Raw genomic sequence first — 18,902 nt, 5'->3', positions numbered from 1 at the left:
TAACAATTTTATAAGGAGTTTACCAAAAAACTATCATATTTTCCTGTCTCTTTCGCGTCACAGAAATTTCAAAAGCATGCGTTTGTTGCGAAACAAACGATTAAAAATGATGTTTTCGAATCATACTTTTATTAATCACATAGTTTGTAGATACTGAATACTGATGGGCAATTTCCTTCCAAAACCATAATTCAATTATTTTATCTGATGCAATAGGGCAATATATTAATAAGCCATATCCTTCAATCGAAAAAGGGGATAGGCCTAACGTGCTGTAAGCTTGTGATGAATTAGAGTCATGTTTTTGCTTGGTAACTAGATGTGTTTAAATTACCATTGACATTTTTATGCCTTTTCAGTCAATAGGGTCCAACTATTCAAATTATTACACTGTAGGTTGATTTTAAACCTGTAAATTATATGACCTTTCTTTAATTAAAACGCGTTTGGTTTATTCCGCTAATAATAGTCTACAGCTACACTTTACAATCTGCTGCGATTATTGTATATTTCCAACCAGCGCTTAATTTCCATTGATGATCTCAGCACAACGCAATATAATACGCTCAGTCGGAAACGTACTGTAGAAAAGTAAGAACCTAAATTAGATATAAAAAATAGTAGTTTATCTATTTGTGTTTTTGTCAGGATAAAATGATTTTTTTTTGCTCTAAGGTTGCGGTATAGGAAAATTATTTTGAGCTAATATGGTCGTGTTATTTCATTTCAAGCTATTCAACAACGTTTTTTTTTCGAGGTTAGTGAATACAGCACGAGCGCCTCTAGAGGAAATAAATTAATAAAAAACTATACACTAGCGGCGCAATGGATTCAACGAGCTTAAAAACGTTGTAGTTACTGATCGAGTTGACACAAAAACACTTGAATATTATGACAAACACCAAAATATTCCAACACCCAAACATAGGGGTTTGTACACTAAAATCGTGGTTATTCAAAATAATACACAATTTATTTTTGTTTTGTACAGAAACACAAATATCAAGAATTTAGCAAACAAAACGAACTTAGCAATTCACTTTTGGTAAACTCTATATCTTATAATGCAGGGTAGATAAATTTTGCAACATTAAAAAAAATACTGTAAAATGAATATTTCACTGCATTTTTTTGTATTCATTTTTACATATTTCGACAAAATGTTCGAACGAATGGACATTTTAACACTTTATTGCGTTCAAAGAGGTTTCAAAAACAATATTAAAAAACAGAAGTTGCAAGAAAAATCAGCAAAGCATGTTTAGGTCTAATCTCAATGCAATTTAAATCGGACAAAAACGACACTAAACACTGTGCAAATAACAATTGTGACGTCAAAATGTGTAGCTTTGCCATTCGAGAATTGACGTAACAAGTTACAATTAGGCTTTGCATGGAAATACACGATTCAATGTAATGTAGAAATGGCGCTAATTTGAGTGTTAGAAGTAAAACTTAACGAGGTTGATTTTTGTTTAGTCACCTTTTGTAAAGAAAAACAGAAAGGAACAAAAAATTCACTTTGAAGAAATTGTTATGAACTTAAAGACAAATACAGAAGTTTTAAAACATAGGTTAAAAATAACGCAGTGGAATTAAACAGCGAGCCCAATAATACCTTTAAAATTATAGTAAAATACACTGGAAAAAAATACACACCACATAACCAGATAGGAAAACAAAAAAAAGAAAACTGTTATTTCATTACAACGTTCCCAATTTTGGATAACTGAAAAAACTCCAACGACCATTATTAGTTCAATTAACAGCGAAGACGTGGTTATTCATTAATCTTAAATGCAACAAGAATCAAAATTCTATTTTTTAAAACACCATTTAAAACATTTTGTTTTAAATACAACAACAATATATCAAATATAACGAACTATGGTCAAAACGTAAAAAAACACTTTTTTAAATTGAGAAAAGCGTTAACATTTTTTCGGCAACTATACGCCTTACAAAAAATTAACAATCACTGCACCGATAGAAAAATATATTAGCACAAAAAAAGTTTTAAACGGAATTCGATTTTTTAGGAAAATTACAGGGAAATATAGTTTACGGCTTGGTCTATAGTACGGCAAAAAAACAATTCTAAAACTGCATTTCATTATATTGCTTTCAAAAAAGGTGCAAATATCACGTTTTTCGAGAATTATCGATGCCATGGATAGCAGCAGCATGCTTCATTAAGGTTTGTTTTAAATATTTTTTTCACTAAATTTTATTGCACTAATCCAGCACGGCATTTATGTACAAATATTAAAAAATGCAAAAAAAAAAATATGATTTCACTTTGCTTCGCGAACCTTTACATCAGCGTTTCTCAACCTTTTCGCAGTAAGTATAAAAAAATGTTTCACTAATCTTTTTGTAGGCTTGAAGTGAACGAAACACAAGTAAGACATTAGCAATAATAAGATCGAATTTTAATAATTTGAGCTTTTTGTCGAATTATTCCGCAATTGTTCAAATATTTAGAACTTTGTTCTTAGAAGAACAAATCTCAATCGAACCATAAAAACGACTACAGTAAGCGGCTTAACCAAATTAAACGGCGATCAATGGGTTGGAACACTTCTATACGGGGTTTCATGCAAGTACACATTTATTTAACTACCGCACAGCACATGACTACCTTTGCCAGCCTACTAGTTTGCTTGTGACATGAGCGGTAACCTATTGGAACCAGGTGCGCTGATTGGTCGGTTAAATTAGAGTCGGTCGCTGATTGGTCGGTCTACTCAAAGTCGGTCGCTGATTGGTCGGTTTACTTAAGAGTTGATGGATTCGAGGACGTCCTTAAGCAATTCTAGAGTTTCTTGGGTTTCTTCTGAAGCTTCTTTCAGCGAATGTTTTCGCAAAACAAAATCAAGCCTCACTGCAGAATCTAGCGACGAAAAATAAGTCAAGTTGACAAACCAAACATATTTTTCATAGATTATTATTATACATGTATGTAGCAGACCAGTTTGGAAAACAATAAAATAATAAAGCAGTTGTTCTCGTTTTTTTACGCGTTTCACTGTATTAGAAAAAAAAATAAGCAATAATGCTAACAAAAACAAAAAAAACTTTTTCCCGAAAATCTCCAGTTTCATGGGGCTAGAACCAAAAATGGAGGACCCCACAAAATAAATATCATGTTTGTTACCCACTTATACTTACATGGGTCGCAATGGGGAACCACCACTCTTTGTGGGGCCGAGTCTTCGAATCCGAGGGCGCTGACCCGAATGTGGTACTTCCCCGGAGCCAGAAGGCGCCAAAAGTCCCCGTCGGGGGCCGTGAGGACCGGATGATCCACCTCCTTAACAATGATGCGGGCCCCGGGAATTCCCCGACCCGAACCTTCCTCTGTGACGAAACCCTTCACTCCGCACGTCGCCTGTTATGACGTAACAATATAAATCGTTTGTTTCTTTGTTTTAATTTCAAATATGTTTAAACTAGGGATGTTTAAAAATACTGTATCGGGTAATGCCAAGTTGTAGTGTATTATTGAGGTAATATTGCTAAACTTCGCACCAGTAACTAAAATCTATTCAGCCCTAAGACGACATTCCTACAATTTAATCTACAAATGCCGATTTTTTGAGCCAAATATGTGCCTAATGGCCAAGCACACTTTTATATTAAACGTTTTGTCAATTTAAACCAAATAAATGCAATTTTTCTCGTTCGATCAGCTGCAAATTACGCACTAGGTTTTAAGAATAATTGTGTTTATGGCGTCAGTACATGGGGTAACTTTAGGGATTTCAAACCATTGGCAGCAGGTTTCTGCTTGTCGATCGCTGTTCCGCTGACGCGTACATAAATAATAAAACTCAAAGTTTAAAAAACAGAGTGAAACCAGGATCAGTTTTTTTTAAAGGAATGTAGCATATGTACTTTACTTAGCCTATAAAATATTTATTTCTTTAAAAAATGCCTGATCCTGGTTTTACTCGGGTTTTTAAACTCCTAGAGATGTTTGACATCGGTTGGTTATAAATAACAGTTTCCTTTAATAAAACAAAAACAAAAGAATACTTTGGAGCATAATGGTTGAGGTCGTAGTAAGACGTGGTAAGAATATATGAAAGCCCATACAGAAGTAGGTATCATTTTAAACGTTTTGAATAACTCTTTATTCATTTTCAACTTAATCAAAGTCAACATAATAAAATAAAACTACTTATGCATAAAAATTCCAAAAATACAAACAAGGCCAGTTCATTAACCTCTTTTTTCGGGTCCAAATTAATTTGCCAAAGACTTGTTTTCGATTTTCTATGACGCGCATAGCCAAGGCTAATTGTCGGATTCTTTTTATCGATCCAGAACAGAAGCATTGTTACGTCGCATGAATTATTTATTCGTTTGTGACGTCAAAAAGGAAGTACGCGGTGGGGAAATTTAAACAATGCAACCTTGGTGAACTGCGATTGCGCTCTAGTTTTTAAACTCCCTTCAAAGGCATCTGCTGGTGAAATTAATGGACTACGTAAATAAAACTTACATATTTTAAGATGTTTTCTCTATTACGTTAATTTAGAGTTTAGAACTCAAAAAAAAATATTAAAAAATCGGCGATATGGCGAATTGTTCATCTCTCAGTAATGTACTTTTAATAGGAAAACAATATCAGGAAACTATTTTTCCACGAAAAAAACATATATAGAACAGAATCAAAAAATGTAATTTTTTTTCGTTTCCAACTGTAAAAAAATATTTATCTGTTAACCCTAACTGTTTTGCCTTAAGAGGGAATGTTGCATACTGGCGAATTAAAAAGGTATTACACATTAAACTACAAATATTACCTAAAGTTAACCCAATATTTTATAAACTGGCTTATTTTATGATGATATGAATTATTTTATTTTACTGAAAATTCCAAAACAATCGGAAACACAATCGACCGGCGTACAAACAGCCTTCTGTGATTCCAATTTAACTGCATTTGTTACCGCATTGTTACGTGATAAAGGGCATCTGGCGCTCCCAACAGACCACAATTTCCATTCAAAGCGATTTTAACGACGCACATTTCCATGTAAAATCGAATCAAAGGGAACAGATTTTAAACCACAGCCGCAGTCTGGCATTTGAATGATACAAAGGATTGTGACGTCATAGTGTGGTTCTGATTTGATCGATATGGTCGGTAAGAGTCATAGGAGGCGTTTGAATTGATGAATCCGGTTAAATTCGACGAAAAGAGAGGATTTGGAGGGTTTAGATAAGATAAGAAGAGGGAAACGATTTGCTTGATGACTTTGCGAGTTATTTGGGTCAGGAGAAATGTCGTGTATAGGTTGTGGTAATGTGACACGGTATTCGGGGTTTTTGGATGATTTTAAATGGTCACTAACACCGCATTGACCCTATGAGACGCTCGATGACCTGTTCTAAATATACAGCAATGCACGGATCGGAGCAAATGCCCGATGCCAAGTGGTAATATCGTTACTCGTCCGATACTAGGGTGGTATCGGTGCCGATCCGATAGCGAATTAATATAAGAATTTCCGCCATGATTTGTGATCCTAACCAATGGTTTCTAACCTGAAAAAAGGTCGAAAACATTGGTATTACGAGAAAAAACTTAAACTTGTTATTCATGAACGAATGAAGTTTTAAAGACGCGATCTAAAAGCACAAAATGGTGGGCCAACATATGACCAGTTTCCTTAAGTATGGCTTGTACATCCGTGGGGTTACAGCAGTGTTATAATGAATTAAATCAATGACTTAGCTTAAGTGCATTTAAGTTAAATTTTTCTAATGACTTGAAGCAAGGTCTTTCGGAACAAATGACTTAACAGTCAGTGTTTGGGATTTAAGTTATTTGAAATGACTTGTTTACAACACTTGGGTTAAAGGCAAGCGCAACTGACGATTCAGTGGTATTTTCTAATTCCGACACCGACAGCCCAAGGGAGGAAATGAGGCATACTTCGTTAGAACGAGACAGTGAAAAACGATGAAGTGTTTTTATTGCATTTTGTTTTGCAGAACTGGGTTATTTATCTTAATTTGTGCCCTTCAAACAACTAGCTTGTTGCGTTTTTGTTGTTTTTTAGTAGAGTTATGGCTCTTAATCGGACGAGTTCACTTGTTTTAATAGTTACAAGGACTTAACTTTGAATAGACTTGCTCTAACTATGACGTTTTTGTGTATTATTTGAAAAGACTTACTTATACTTACGTGATTTCATAAAATACTTGACTTGGACTTAAGTTATTTCAAAATGATTAGTTTACAACACTTGGTAATGCAGACGCAACTGACGATTCGTCGCTTTTTCTAATTCCGACACAAGCCCTAGGGAGCCATACATCGTTAGAACGAGACAGTGTGATACATTGCAGGCCAAAAGTGTAAATTATTGATTATTCTCGACGCATTTGGGTGACGTAGATAGAGATAAGGTCATCTTAATGAGGAATAAATCAAGAAATCTATAAAGTACCTCTAGGTGCAGCCTATGTTGGACGTTTAATTTATCTTTGATAAATAGTTGAAATTTTAATAGCACAAAGAGTGGCTTGAAAAACTTTAGATATAAGGGCTGATATTTTTCTTAAATTTAGATTCTAAAAGACAAAAACATATTTTAATATATCAGGCCTGTGAAAGTATTTTTTATCTGTTATGTTAGTGAAAAACAAAAACACGCAAACCATTACATCATTGGATATGTCTCGAGATGCAAAAACTTTTTAACAAACCTAACCCTATATTTAGGGATAAAAAATGTTAAAATCAACAACTGGCATATTTAGCAATTGATAATAGTTTTTTAATGTTAAATAAACACGTAAGAGTTAGATTATTTTATTTCCCTAATGTCCGTACAACCCTACAAAGTACAATTATTGCTATTTTTATATAAAATCAAAATGTCTGACCAATACTTAGATTTCGATAGTCCATGGTTTCAATTTACTTGAGAAACTAGGTTTATTTTTTTACTTGGTTAACCTATAGTTTTGACTTTGCACTTTTTAACGTTTTTTACTAAAAAAGCGCGCCGAATTTTTCACATTATGGCTTTTTTTAATTTGATCCAAACACGGAGCTTTGATCAAAACGCCGCATTTCCTGCTGTGACTAATTTTGTCGGTAGCTATAGTTTTCGTTCTTGGTTATAGGCGTATGTGTCCTTTTTTAAAAACTGAAAACAAGTGGCAGTGTTGATAAATTGTATTTCACTGTTGAGCTTTCGCACAACCTTGCTCCATCAGGTCAGAAAAAAAAATGCTTAAAAATTTCTTGGTGTTGGAAAAGTTTCAAGCTTAGTTGCCAAAGATTAGGCACTTTGCTAGAATCCCCCCAGTATTTGTTTCTTTTTATTTCGTCAATAAAACTAAAAATAAGTGGCACTTTTGACTAATTGTATTTAATATTGAAGAGCTTTCGCACAACCGTGCTTCATCAGGTCAGATAATTCTAACTTAAAAATACCATTTGCCAACGTTGCCACTTGTCAGTTTCTATTTTTCGAGGTTTTAAATATAGAAGTGAATTCCCCTTTCTCCTCGACAAAAAAGCCGCTTTTCAATCAACTTAACGCACCGATTCATTCGCATTTATCGATCCAACCAAAGAAGATTAGATGCGCTCATAATTACGAAGCGCGATCATCTCGAGGATTCAATCGGGCGTATTTAAAGCCACAAATTATTGACCTCTGAACTATTTTAACAAGTCATTGGAGAACAAGGTGATAAAAAACGGTTTTTGAATGAAGTCGCACCTCTCTACAAATTTGAATATTACTCTATAGCAATGGTTATCAAACATTTTTACTATGCATACCACAATTGGCGCCGAACGTAAAAAAAAAAAAAAAAAAAAATTTGACCAAGTTACGCGCGCAATTGTTGTGCAAAATTAATTCTTGTAGCACAGTCTTATTTCACCTGAATTGTTCAAAAACTTTCCTGAATTACCACATATAGGTTAGACTTTAGAGGACATCAATCCCCAAATTGTAATATTAATTAAATGTAAATACACTTTTTTATTTAATATCACGTTTTGCCCATTTTAATTCAACCTTTCAGCCTAACGGCGCTGTAAGCTACACTATGCTAAATGGTTTGATTCAGTTAATTCGTGCAAAAACGCAAAATCTGTTATCTATGCGTTGTAACGTTATTTGTGTGTTTATTAATCATTTTTGCACTGGTTGGAAAAAACGCCCATGAATTTTGAAAGTTCGGCGCACATGCCGAGCGCTTACCTTCCTTAAAATAATGGCGGGCCCATTTATTATTTAAAAATGCGAAACTTCTTACTCATAATATAATTTTAATACTCACTATACTTACTGTGCACAAGCTACAAAGATTTATTATACATGAATGAAGCTCATTTGGAAATATATTCTCGAATAATAATAATAATAATAATAATAATAATAATAATAATAATATATCTATCGCTTATAAAGTAAAAATAAAAAAATAATTGCCAAAAAGAAAATGAAATTGTTGAACAGAAAATGAAAAATCCCCTATGGATCCGCGAGCCCAGTTTAAAAAGCACTGCTTTATAGCAAAACAAGCCACATGCTCTGAAAAATCGCGAGACCAGTTAGCCCAGGTTTGCTGCTATAAATATTTATAAGTTAGCATCCCAAGGTCACTATAAGGCTCCCATAATCACCTGTTGTGCGTAATTGATGAGGGCTTGCTTATTCTCATTCCAAAGCCTTGGAAGAAAACTTGGGTCGGGGAATTTTTCGCATCCCATCTCGACAGTGATCTCGAAACAGTTGGTGGCAAGGTAGTTGAAATCCTGCATTCCTGCCAAGAAAATAACCAACTGTTGAGGGCAGTGCTGCTTGAACCTTTTTTGTTACTTCAGGGCGCACCTTAAGACATTTAAAACTTGCGGCGCACCTGGCGAGCAAAGCGAGCCCGAATTTTTTGGGTATATTTTTCTTAAATTGCTTGCAATTTTGTTATTACATACAGGCTTCATAGTTACATAATCTTGGAATCTTCTCTTAAGACCGAATTTAAAACAACATCAACGTTAATCTCACTGAAGCCGTGGGCCAGATTTAATTGCTCGGCATACAACAGTTTACTCAGGTCTGTTTTAAATGATTAATTGGTCCTCAAAATGACGCCAGAAGTAAAATGTGAAGCGAAAGTAACGAAATGCTATAAATAACATACAGGGAAGAGTGCGTTTCACAACAAGTAGAGTCAGGTCGATTTCCGTGTAAATTAGGCCTGGTAAAGAGATTATTCTTAACATATTTTTCGTTTATTATTTGCATTAAAGGAAATTAACATCCTTCTCTATCTTAATCAGTTTTAGAAACACAGAAATCACTAAGGATGAGAAACTAAAAATCAGCCAAACATACTTGCAGATAACTGATTTTTTTCTTCTTCATTATGCCGGCATTCAGAAAGTAAAATACCTTAAATTAAATTTATTTTAAATGGTAAAAAATCGGCAACCTCAGCCTGCGAAAGACACTAACATTAATACACTTTGAAATACAAACCGCTGTCTAAATCGTAATCCAAAAAAAGCGAACTTTGACACAAAATGGCGGCCAAATTACCTCCACCGATGCTGTACCAGTTTGCCCCGTTGGTGATACCATTTACGAAGTTGTCTTCATCAGAGCAGCCTTTAGAGTCCTTCATGTGGTCATTACCGTTGCTGTACGCATGAGCTAACTGCCTGAATATTGCGTCATCCGGACAAGCTGTGACGTAATAGAACACAACAAAGGGTAAATGATGTCACATGCTGTGGCGTAATAGAACACAAAAAATTAAAACTATAAAACTAGTAAAAAAACGGATACTCTACAAAACAAATCAGATGCAAACATCAGATTAATATTCAATTAGGATTTCTTCTAAACGTTCAAAATGCTGCCTTTCTGTATGGGCTATGATATTTAATTCTACCTCTAATTACAACATCCAGCCATAATGTTCCAAGTTTTACCATTTTTATTAGTTTGAGATTTAAGACGGAACACTTGGCACCAGTATGTCTAATTAAAACAGTCAACAAACCGTTGTAGATGCCAGATTTCCTTCCACAAGCTTCATCGTACGGGTAGTTGGACACCAGATCTCCCCCGTGGAAATTGGCCGAAGCAACGAAGTAGTTCGACATCATCCATTCCATCATCACGATCGTCTCCTTTTGAATCTGAGAAGGTGGCAGGGCATTAGGCGACAGGTGGAAAATATCCACGTTTCTCCCAAACTAGACAAAATCCATCTGAGCCTCTATTTAATAAATTCAACAAAGTCACGATCCGACAGCTCACCTGGTTTAATTTGACAAGACCAACTGATTTTAAGCGATTACTAGTCAAGACGTATACTAGAGGTGCAGAGATGGTTTAAAACAGTGCTTTTTAACCAACCTTTAATCAACTGGCTTTTGATTTGGTTGGGTCGCCTACTGTTATAGCTCACATGATTAGATTTGACAGGATCTAAGGCAGGGGTTCTTAAACTGGGGTCCATGGACCCCTTGGGGGTCCGTGAACTAGTTTTAGGCGGTCCATGAAGGTCTAATCGAAATAGCAGTGTTTGTTTAAGAAGTAATCAGTTTAACAAAGAAATCAATTTAATTAAAAATAAAACGGTTTTGTACTGAATGTATTTAGACTCAATTTCACTTTCACAATTTTGAACCAAAATCAGCAAATTTATGAAGTCTATTTGTACTGTGTCGTCAATTTATGACGTCATTTTTGTAAATTTGTTTGCCTACAGTGGTCCACGCGAGATGAAAGAAAATTTTAGGGGTCCGCGGTAAAAAAAGTTTAAGAATCCCTGATCTAAGAGTTTAAGGCCATTATACGAATACGGGTTGTCAGTAGTATACTGGGGATACGTAGACGGTTCAAAACAGTGTTTCTTAACCCACGGGTCTCAGTATAATTTGGATGGTAGTTCGCTTGGTTTAATTTGTTCAAACTGGGTCTGAGAAATATTTGTCCTTCTGAAGTAATACGAAGGCATGACTCATGGTAATTCAGTGGTTCTAAAACTATTTTTACCGTAGACCCCTAAATTTATTTTTTGCTGCGTGTGGACAACGGTAAGAAATGGTCAAAAATTACGTCATAAAAAATATTGACGTCACAATACAAATAGACTTTCAAAAGTATGGTGATGATGAAGTAAAACTAAAACGCTTTATTTTTAATTAAACTCTTTTTTGGGGGAAAATTTATTATATTCCAAATATGCACTAATATTTCAATTTGGCCTTCATGGACCTCCTAAAAATAGTTCACGGATCCCCAAAGGGCCCATGGCCCCCAGTTTTAGGACCCCTGTGGTAATTAAAACTTGTAGTGATTTTGCTGATTTCTTATGTTTTATTCGCTTGTAAAACGTATAGAGAATGGTTTCGTCAAAGCTTGGCTGTTGTCCTTACTCTTTGATTTTGGTTCGCGACTAAAAAAATGTTAAGAAACACGGGCTTAAAACAACCTCGGGAGAAAATAAAAGTCGAAAATTTTTTTTTATGCTGGAATGAATCTGATTTATTTATTTTTTAGTTTTATATTTTCATTAAAATGCACACCAGTTATTTTTGTCAGTTATCCCGAACGCTTGACCATTGCTGAGCGTTCGGCTTTACAGAACACGCAAAATAGATTGCATTTGTTAAAACATACAAATAAAATATAATGGATTCATATAACTATCGCCCTTTGTTCCCAAGTTGTCGCATATACTTTTTTTATCATAAAATTACTTTATTGTTTAAAGGTTGGGCAAAAGTGTTGCTTTTTTTCAGTTTTGCGTGTATTGGACTGCAGGAATCTACTATAGCCGAAAGCCATTCGAGATAGGCAACCAAAATTAAATTCACTGCAGATAAATTGCGCGAATTTTCCGAGAAAAACTCCACAATTGCAGATAGAAATAACGCAATGCCCCATAAATATATGCAGAGTTATTCGAAATGCACGGCGTCTCCCGAATATTTCTCATTAAAAAAAATTGGTTAGCGGCCCTCTTGTACTCTTTTTTTGTGATTTATTTTTATACAAAAAAACAACAACAATTTAGATAAAATGCGCAAATAAACTACCTATTCAAAAGGTAATTTATCTATTTTAAGTTTAAAGTAAAACAATACATTCAATATCCCCACATTTTTTTTTTGTGGCATCCAAAAATTACCTTACCTAGTACGAAAATTTCTCAGGGGGAACATTTTCCTGTCTCAAACCGTATCTGCTCCCGTGCATAAGTGTACCTATATAATCTTATACCTAATTCTATAATTTCGTAAAATTTTTAATCCATTCAAGGCTGTGCAGCATCTTAAAAACAATTTACCTAGTACGGAAATTTCTCAGAAGGAACCCTTATTCCCTATCTCAAACCGTATGTGCTTATGGGGAGACGTTATTTATCAAGGCGCCAGAGTCCAAACAGCCCACAGCTGGCATCTGTGGTGTTCCGCAGACCGCAGAATGAACATCGAGGGGCTCCTATATCAAGACGCACCACAATGTTGACGCTTGGATCGATAATAACGAGCACGACACGTTGGAGGCGTTCAAACAACGACCCATTGTCATTCCGATGCGCAAATTGTCCGCCATTTTTTATTGCAGAAAATTACGGTGATGCGAGTTTTATGACGGCGATTTATTGCATATTCTTGATTTTTTAAGGATTTTTACTGATTTTTTACAATTTTAGGGGGGGGGGTAAAACAGTGTAATTTTTACCTCTAAAGAAGTATTTCTAAACCTTCGCGTTGACTTAAACACTGGTAGTAAGAACAACAGATAAAGTTTAGCGATTAAATACTCTTCAATCAAGTTTTTGAAAAGCGAGTTCGGATTTAATTGATATGAGTTTATGTCTTTGTATTGCCTCCACAATTCATGTTTTAAATCTTACTCAGAACCAACTCCAAGTATTATATAACATGTTGAGAATCAATTTCAATAAAAACGGCAACACAATTTTGGGTTGCGACCCAAGGGATGCTCAAAGTAGAATATCGAATCCTTGGATTCGAATCCAGATGGGATTCGAATCCAATTCTGCCGTTTATTTCGGGTAATTGGAACCGATATAATTTAATGTTTTACCGTCGATTGTTGCGCCTAATTGTACAAACGCGTGTGGTAAGTTGGCCTGTCGCTGCAGCGACCAATTTACAGTGCTTGCTTTAAATGTAACCTGGTAGTGCAGTGTCAGCGTTTTTTCAGGCAATCAATTACTTTGCGTTTCGCGATAACTTTCGTCTAATAATTAAGTGTCAATCAAGCGTTATTGGGCGAGCGGCTAACGTGTAATGTCAGGTGGGGAGTTTGGCGGAGTTTGCAATTTCCCTAAATGCGTTGCAAAAGTAACATTACATTGTAAAACGTGCTGGCCGTCCACAAAATGCGCTATAGGGTTACTTAAGGTCAACTTTAGGCTAATATTCAGCGAGGTTATGACTGTTGTTAAGAATGTTAAACATATGGGAGATTTTTTTATTACAATGTGTACATGTTAGCAAATTGTTTGGGCTATTTATTGCTGTGATTGTGGGCCCTGTGGGGTAAATTAAGATTAATCCCTTCCCCAAACAAAACCAAGGTTAGATCATTTAATAAAAATATATTAGGGTTCGTTATTCTAGATTCGAAACCTATTATTCTAGAATACAAATATGTAGAAAAGTACATATTGGCTTTCATCATAAAAATAAATATTGCTAGCAAAAGTTGCAGCAAATTATAAAGATAAAAACAAGAAATGCCAACTTTCTTACCAAATTCAGCAACATTAGACGCACTTTATAGGACATTACTAATTTTAATAGAACGTAAAATCCCCATTGCTTAATGCTACAAAAGTTAAATTAACTGCGGTTTATAATAACAATGCAGTGTCCATAACGCAACACGAAAAATATTGATGTACGGGTCGATTTTAGTGACCAAGTAACCAAGTAACGTTGTTTTGAAGGAGCTCAGTCCGTATTCCACTTGGCATGGATTTTTTTTTAATTATTTTTTTTTGAAATGTTATACACACCAGAAAAACTTAATGTCACCCGAAAAACTTTATATATCGTTTATTTACAGGACATTTATGTAAGAGGGCCCTGGCGAAATGGTCTGTGGTATTTAAGCACAGTTAAAAGTAACAGTATATTACAGTAACAGTATATTCAGATATTTGAAAAATTAGTTTTAAAGGCGTTGTTTTAGTGACTAGTCGTCTAAATAAAAAATACTTACATTAAGGCCTTGCGACGCTCGTCTGACATATTCTCGGTTGAAAGCAAGGTGGCTTGTCTCCTTCGTGGTACACGCGATCCTGTCGAAGTCAGGAAAGTTGCGGTTCAGGTCAACGTTGTTCGCGTTGTTTCGTCCAATGATGTAATTTTTAGGATAATTACCCTGAAATTTTAATAAGTATGTTTAAAACTAATATAACACATTTGTTATATATTTGCATGGTGTGAAAATCTACCCTAAAAGTTGATTTGAAATATATAAATTTATATGTAAATTGGATTTTTATTTAAAACAAGTGTATAAAATAGTCAGAACTCAGAATATTTTTTTTAAATCTTTTTTTTTTTTTTTTAAATAGTTTACACTTTTATTTTTACTACAATATAGTTTTATTAATGTTAATCATTAGAAAAATCTAAATTTGAATATAATAGGAAGCTAAATTTTACAAAATGAAACCATGTCTTTTAAACTATTGAAACCAGGAAGTCAATTTTTCAACCTTTTAGAATTTTCACAGATAGTTATTTTTGAAGCACTAACTGCAAAAACGGTAAAACGTTGCAGTCAATACAGTGTATTGCAATTTAAAAAGCCTAAGCTTTAAAAAAGGATATGATTCACACCTGATGAATAGCTGCGCAAAGTCTGATTGTATTTAACAAGTATGGAATGTGGTTTAATTAAAACATTAAACTCTTTTCAACACAAGGCACACGCTGATGGTAGAGATTTACACAGCTATTTAAACATTGATTTTTTAACATATCAGCCTCATGATTTGAAGGCAAATTCAATTTTCTTAAATAGCAAATAGAATGTGTACAGAAAAACAAGATTCCAACTATGCTCTATTTAAGTTTTAAGTTTACAGATTAATTGTGCTTTTCTACCTTCACATTCTTCATTAAAGCTTTAAAAAAAACTTTTTTTTCATATAATTTACTTGGATTTTAAAAAACAAGATTAAAAAACAATGCACACACTTTAATGCAGGACGAATTGCATAGAAACGAACATACTGTTATTGATTTTGCACCTTTTGAAGATAAAGGCAACAGCTTGAAAATGTCATGCATATTACCACAATGGATGACAATGCACAGTCCCAAATGTCAAACGAACCACGCTACTGAATATTTAATGGAAAGCTCTTATAAATGGCAGCCTATCAAATTTGCCCCATTTCAATCTGTTACAGAAGAAAATTTTAAAAGAATAAGAATTTCACGGAATTGAAACAACAAAATGTTAAAAATTACATTATTTACGATTAATTTAAGAATCTTTGCCATATAATAACAAACTAAGTTTAATTGATTTCAATGTAACTCAAAACATTTGTTATATTAAATTAAATAAATTGTGTCACTTTTAAAAGACACATCATTCTGCAACAAAAATTATTATTTACTTTTTATGAATCTCAACTATACAAAATCAAATGTTAGTTAGCAAAGTCCACAGTCATACCATATCAGTATGCAGAGCCTTCGCGTAACCATCTGGATTCATCGTTGGCATAATATGGATGGCAACGTTATCAACCAACCGCACAATTTCTTGGTCGCCCTGCAAAAAATAATAGAAATTACTAAATCAATCGTCTGTTGAAATTGATGAATCTGTGTGCCTCCAAACAAGTATAAAATAAATGTTATGCACAAAAAAACAGATTCCTAATTCTAATATTCAGTTTTGATTTAGGATTAATACAAGGTGAAAATGTTTATCGAAATACCAAAGGCACACACTTGCTTAAATATGACAAGAACCATAAATACAGGTTGTAACATAAAAACAATGTAAGGTCAAAACTGGAAAAACATAATTTCTAGTAATGGTTGTGGAAAACCTATACTAAATTTAATAACTAGTTTAAAATTGTTATTTGCAGACAGTGACTTTTAGGTGACGCCTAAGTGTGTTTAACAGGAGTTACTGTTTAAACAAGACCAGCAAGCCTTTACAATGTAAGGTTAAGTAAATTCTGTGAAGGCTTTTTTTTAATTTATTTTTTTTCTAATCCAATTTTTTTTAACTTAATATAATTTAAAATTTAAAATGCAGAGTGTCATTTCATATATTTTGTTTTTCCCTACAAAAATAAGTAAAATCTCTTGGAACCATTTAAAAAAATAAAATTGATGCTATATAAATTGATCCTTCAGTTACTGTATTAATAGGTTACATATTTTTATACCCTTAAGTAAAACAATGCAGATAAAGATGCCTTTGTGACCAACAATTATAAATAAGCTACACTCGACATTCTGATTTGATTGGTTACCTAACATTTTACAGTACAATAACTAATAAATAAAATTTAACCTAATTCGTATACCTGATTGTAGCGCTTGCACAAATACTGCACAAAGTTGATGAGGATTGCGTTCCCAACTGCCTCGTTGCCATGCATGTTGCCAACATATTTGAAATCAGGAACACCTGTGCGATAAAGTGGGAAAATAAACGGCTTGCTAATACTCTGTGGTATATATATATAAAAATAGGCACAGTTGCATTGTATCCTGGACATTTTTGAAAACAGCTTAAAAATTCCTCTTGATTTTATAAAAAAAAATTAAATATATGGTCCAAAAATAAATGCTTTCAGTTTAAAACTCCAGCGATATATAATTTATGTGTTTTGTTAAACAGTTTGTATCAATATAGTATAAAGTTGACAATGCCTTAAGATGCAGACCAAGTGTTTTTTTAAGGTTGAAACAATCTCTAAAAATACAAGCCAAACAAATTTTTTTTATATATATACTCAATGAAATTGTTACATATACTCAATGAAATTGTCTTGTGGCATTATTTTAACCAAAAGCGCAGACAATAGTTTATATTTTGGGGAAATTTATGAAATAATTTATGATTCCTGCGCCTGTGTACGAATTTGAGGAGTCGTAAAGCGAAAGATACAGTGAGCAAATATTGATGGCTGATGTTAAGTGTTTACCTGGTTGATGAGCCGATGTGTTCTTGGCAAACACAATTACCCACAGATCTCTGTTTTGCTCACTTTTTCCGACCGATCTGACATGAGTAATGCCTGCAACAGAAAGAATTGTATTGATACACACAAAATTTATTAACACATTTTTTTTAAGTTTGGAGCATAATGCCTGGAGGTTAGTTATATGTTAAATGACTTTTAAACCCTATACAGAAGTAGGGAGCATTTTTTTAACGATTTGAATAAATCTTGAGAAATTGTATGGAGGTTTTAGTACTAGTTAGATATACAATAAACATCAAAGCCCATAAAAAAGTAAGTAGTAAATTTTGAACATTTCTACTAGCACTTTATCCATTTGCATAACATACACAAGTGCCCTCTTTCACCAACAATCTTCAGCCATTAACTTAACTTTATACAGAAGCATTCACAAAATGCTACCTACTTCTGTACGGGCTTTGATATTCTTTCTACAATTTTTCAAGTTTATTGTAAATAGCAAACAGTGCAATGCTCATAACATTCATGTTGTTTACAGGATAGCAATATAAAAATATCAACATTTATCAAAAATTTTAACATCTGCATAAGTTTAACAAAAACTTTAAATTCAATTTTCAACTTTATGATTAGAAACAAAAATCAAATCTGTTTAGGTTATAGCAGAGAAATTATGTTTAGAATTAGTCAATGAAATTTAAACACATTCTATAAAATTAAGCTCCACTAGATCTAAGTGTAAAATATGTTTTAGTCTATTTTGAAGTTTAAGCAACAAGGTATGAAGCTAAAAATAAAACAATATATATATTTGGTTGGATTTTTTGTGTTTATTTTAAGTAGCAAAATATTTTAACACTAAGCCATAAAAAAGAAACAATTTTCCTGACAAAAATCAATTTAAGCAAAAACATGACCAATGTCAGAATTTAGAAATTTAAACAAGTTTCATACTTTCACATTCTTTATGGGTGCCCTTCAATATTTGTTCAAGTTCACTGTGTGTGTAATATTTGTTTAACGTGATTCCATCTTCGACGACAATCTCTGATGCAACGATTGGTATTACAGCGAGCAACAAAAACATCCAAGCATTTACATAATTCATTGTATTATCGTGTAAGTTTATTCACAAATGATGTATATATATATATAAATAAATTGTATATCTGTAGACACAAATCATAACTTATTAGCCATTTTTATTTATTTTTTTACAGTCTTACAATTAATACAAAGTTAGACAGTGCATATAGGGAAAACTCGGGCGCTGGTCTACAATCCTACCACTTTTTTTTACAGTTACGAAACAACAAACAAAATTAAAAATTTCAAAGAAGAAATAAATATAAATATAAGATAATAAACAACATAATAATACTTAACCCACCCAAACGCTAACTCGCACCCTAACACAAATATTGTTGGCAATATAAATCCCTGGACGAAAATACAGTAGGATTCTAGACCAGCGCAAAAACTCTTCAGAAATACGCGACATCCATGCCTTTAAACCAAAAACCTTCGCTATCTTTTTTCGTTTTCCATGGTAATTATAAACATGCTCTTCAGTGCTACCTGACGGCTAAGAAATCGCGACAATTGTGATGCAAATTTTCAGTAGCGAAACGACGTTAATAAAAATTTATTCAATGCCTATATTGCAGTGCTTCTCAACC

General features: G+C 33.6%; 1 protein-coding gene across 1 annotated transcript; it reads right to left on the bottom strand.

The window, feature by feature from the left end:
* Positions 1-1,072: 1,072 nt before the first annotated feature.
* On the bottom strand, positions 1,073-18,366 carry LOC146137256 (carboxypeptidase D-like). Its single transcript, XM_083393302.1, has 10 exons — positions 18,178-18,366; positions 17,224-17,316; positions 16,600-16,703; positions 15,729-15,827; positions 14,256-14,417; positions 10,048-10,186; positions 9,582-9,728; positions 8,666-8,805; positions 3,172-3,391; positions 1,073-2,893 (listed from the first exon to the last, which is right to left on the bottom strand). Exons 1-10 carry the CDS (start codon positions 18,329-18,331, stop codon positions 2,778-2,780), a joined length of 1,374 nt encoding a protein of 457 aa, XP_083249428.1. The 5' UTR covers positions 18,332-18,366; the 3' UTR covers positions 1,073-2,777.
* Between the last annotated feature and the right edge of the window lie 536 nt (positions 18,367-18,902).

This window comes from Ascidiella aspersa, chromosome 7 (genome assembly GCF_963924565.1).
Source record: "Ascidiella aspersa chromosome 7, kaAscAspe10.2, whole genome shotgun sequence".
Lineage (NCBI taxonomy): Eukaryota > Metazoa > Chordata > Ascidiacea > Phlebobranchia > Ascidiidae > Ascidiella > Ascidiella aspersa.
The sequence above is the reverse complement of the archived record's forward strand: the minus strand, read 5'-3'. Positions and strand labels throughout refer to the sequence as shown.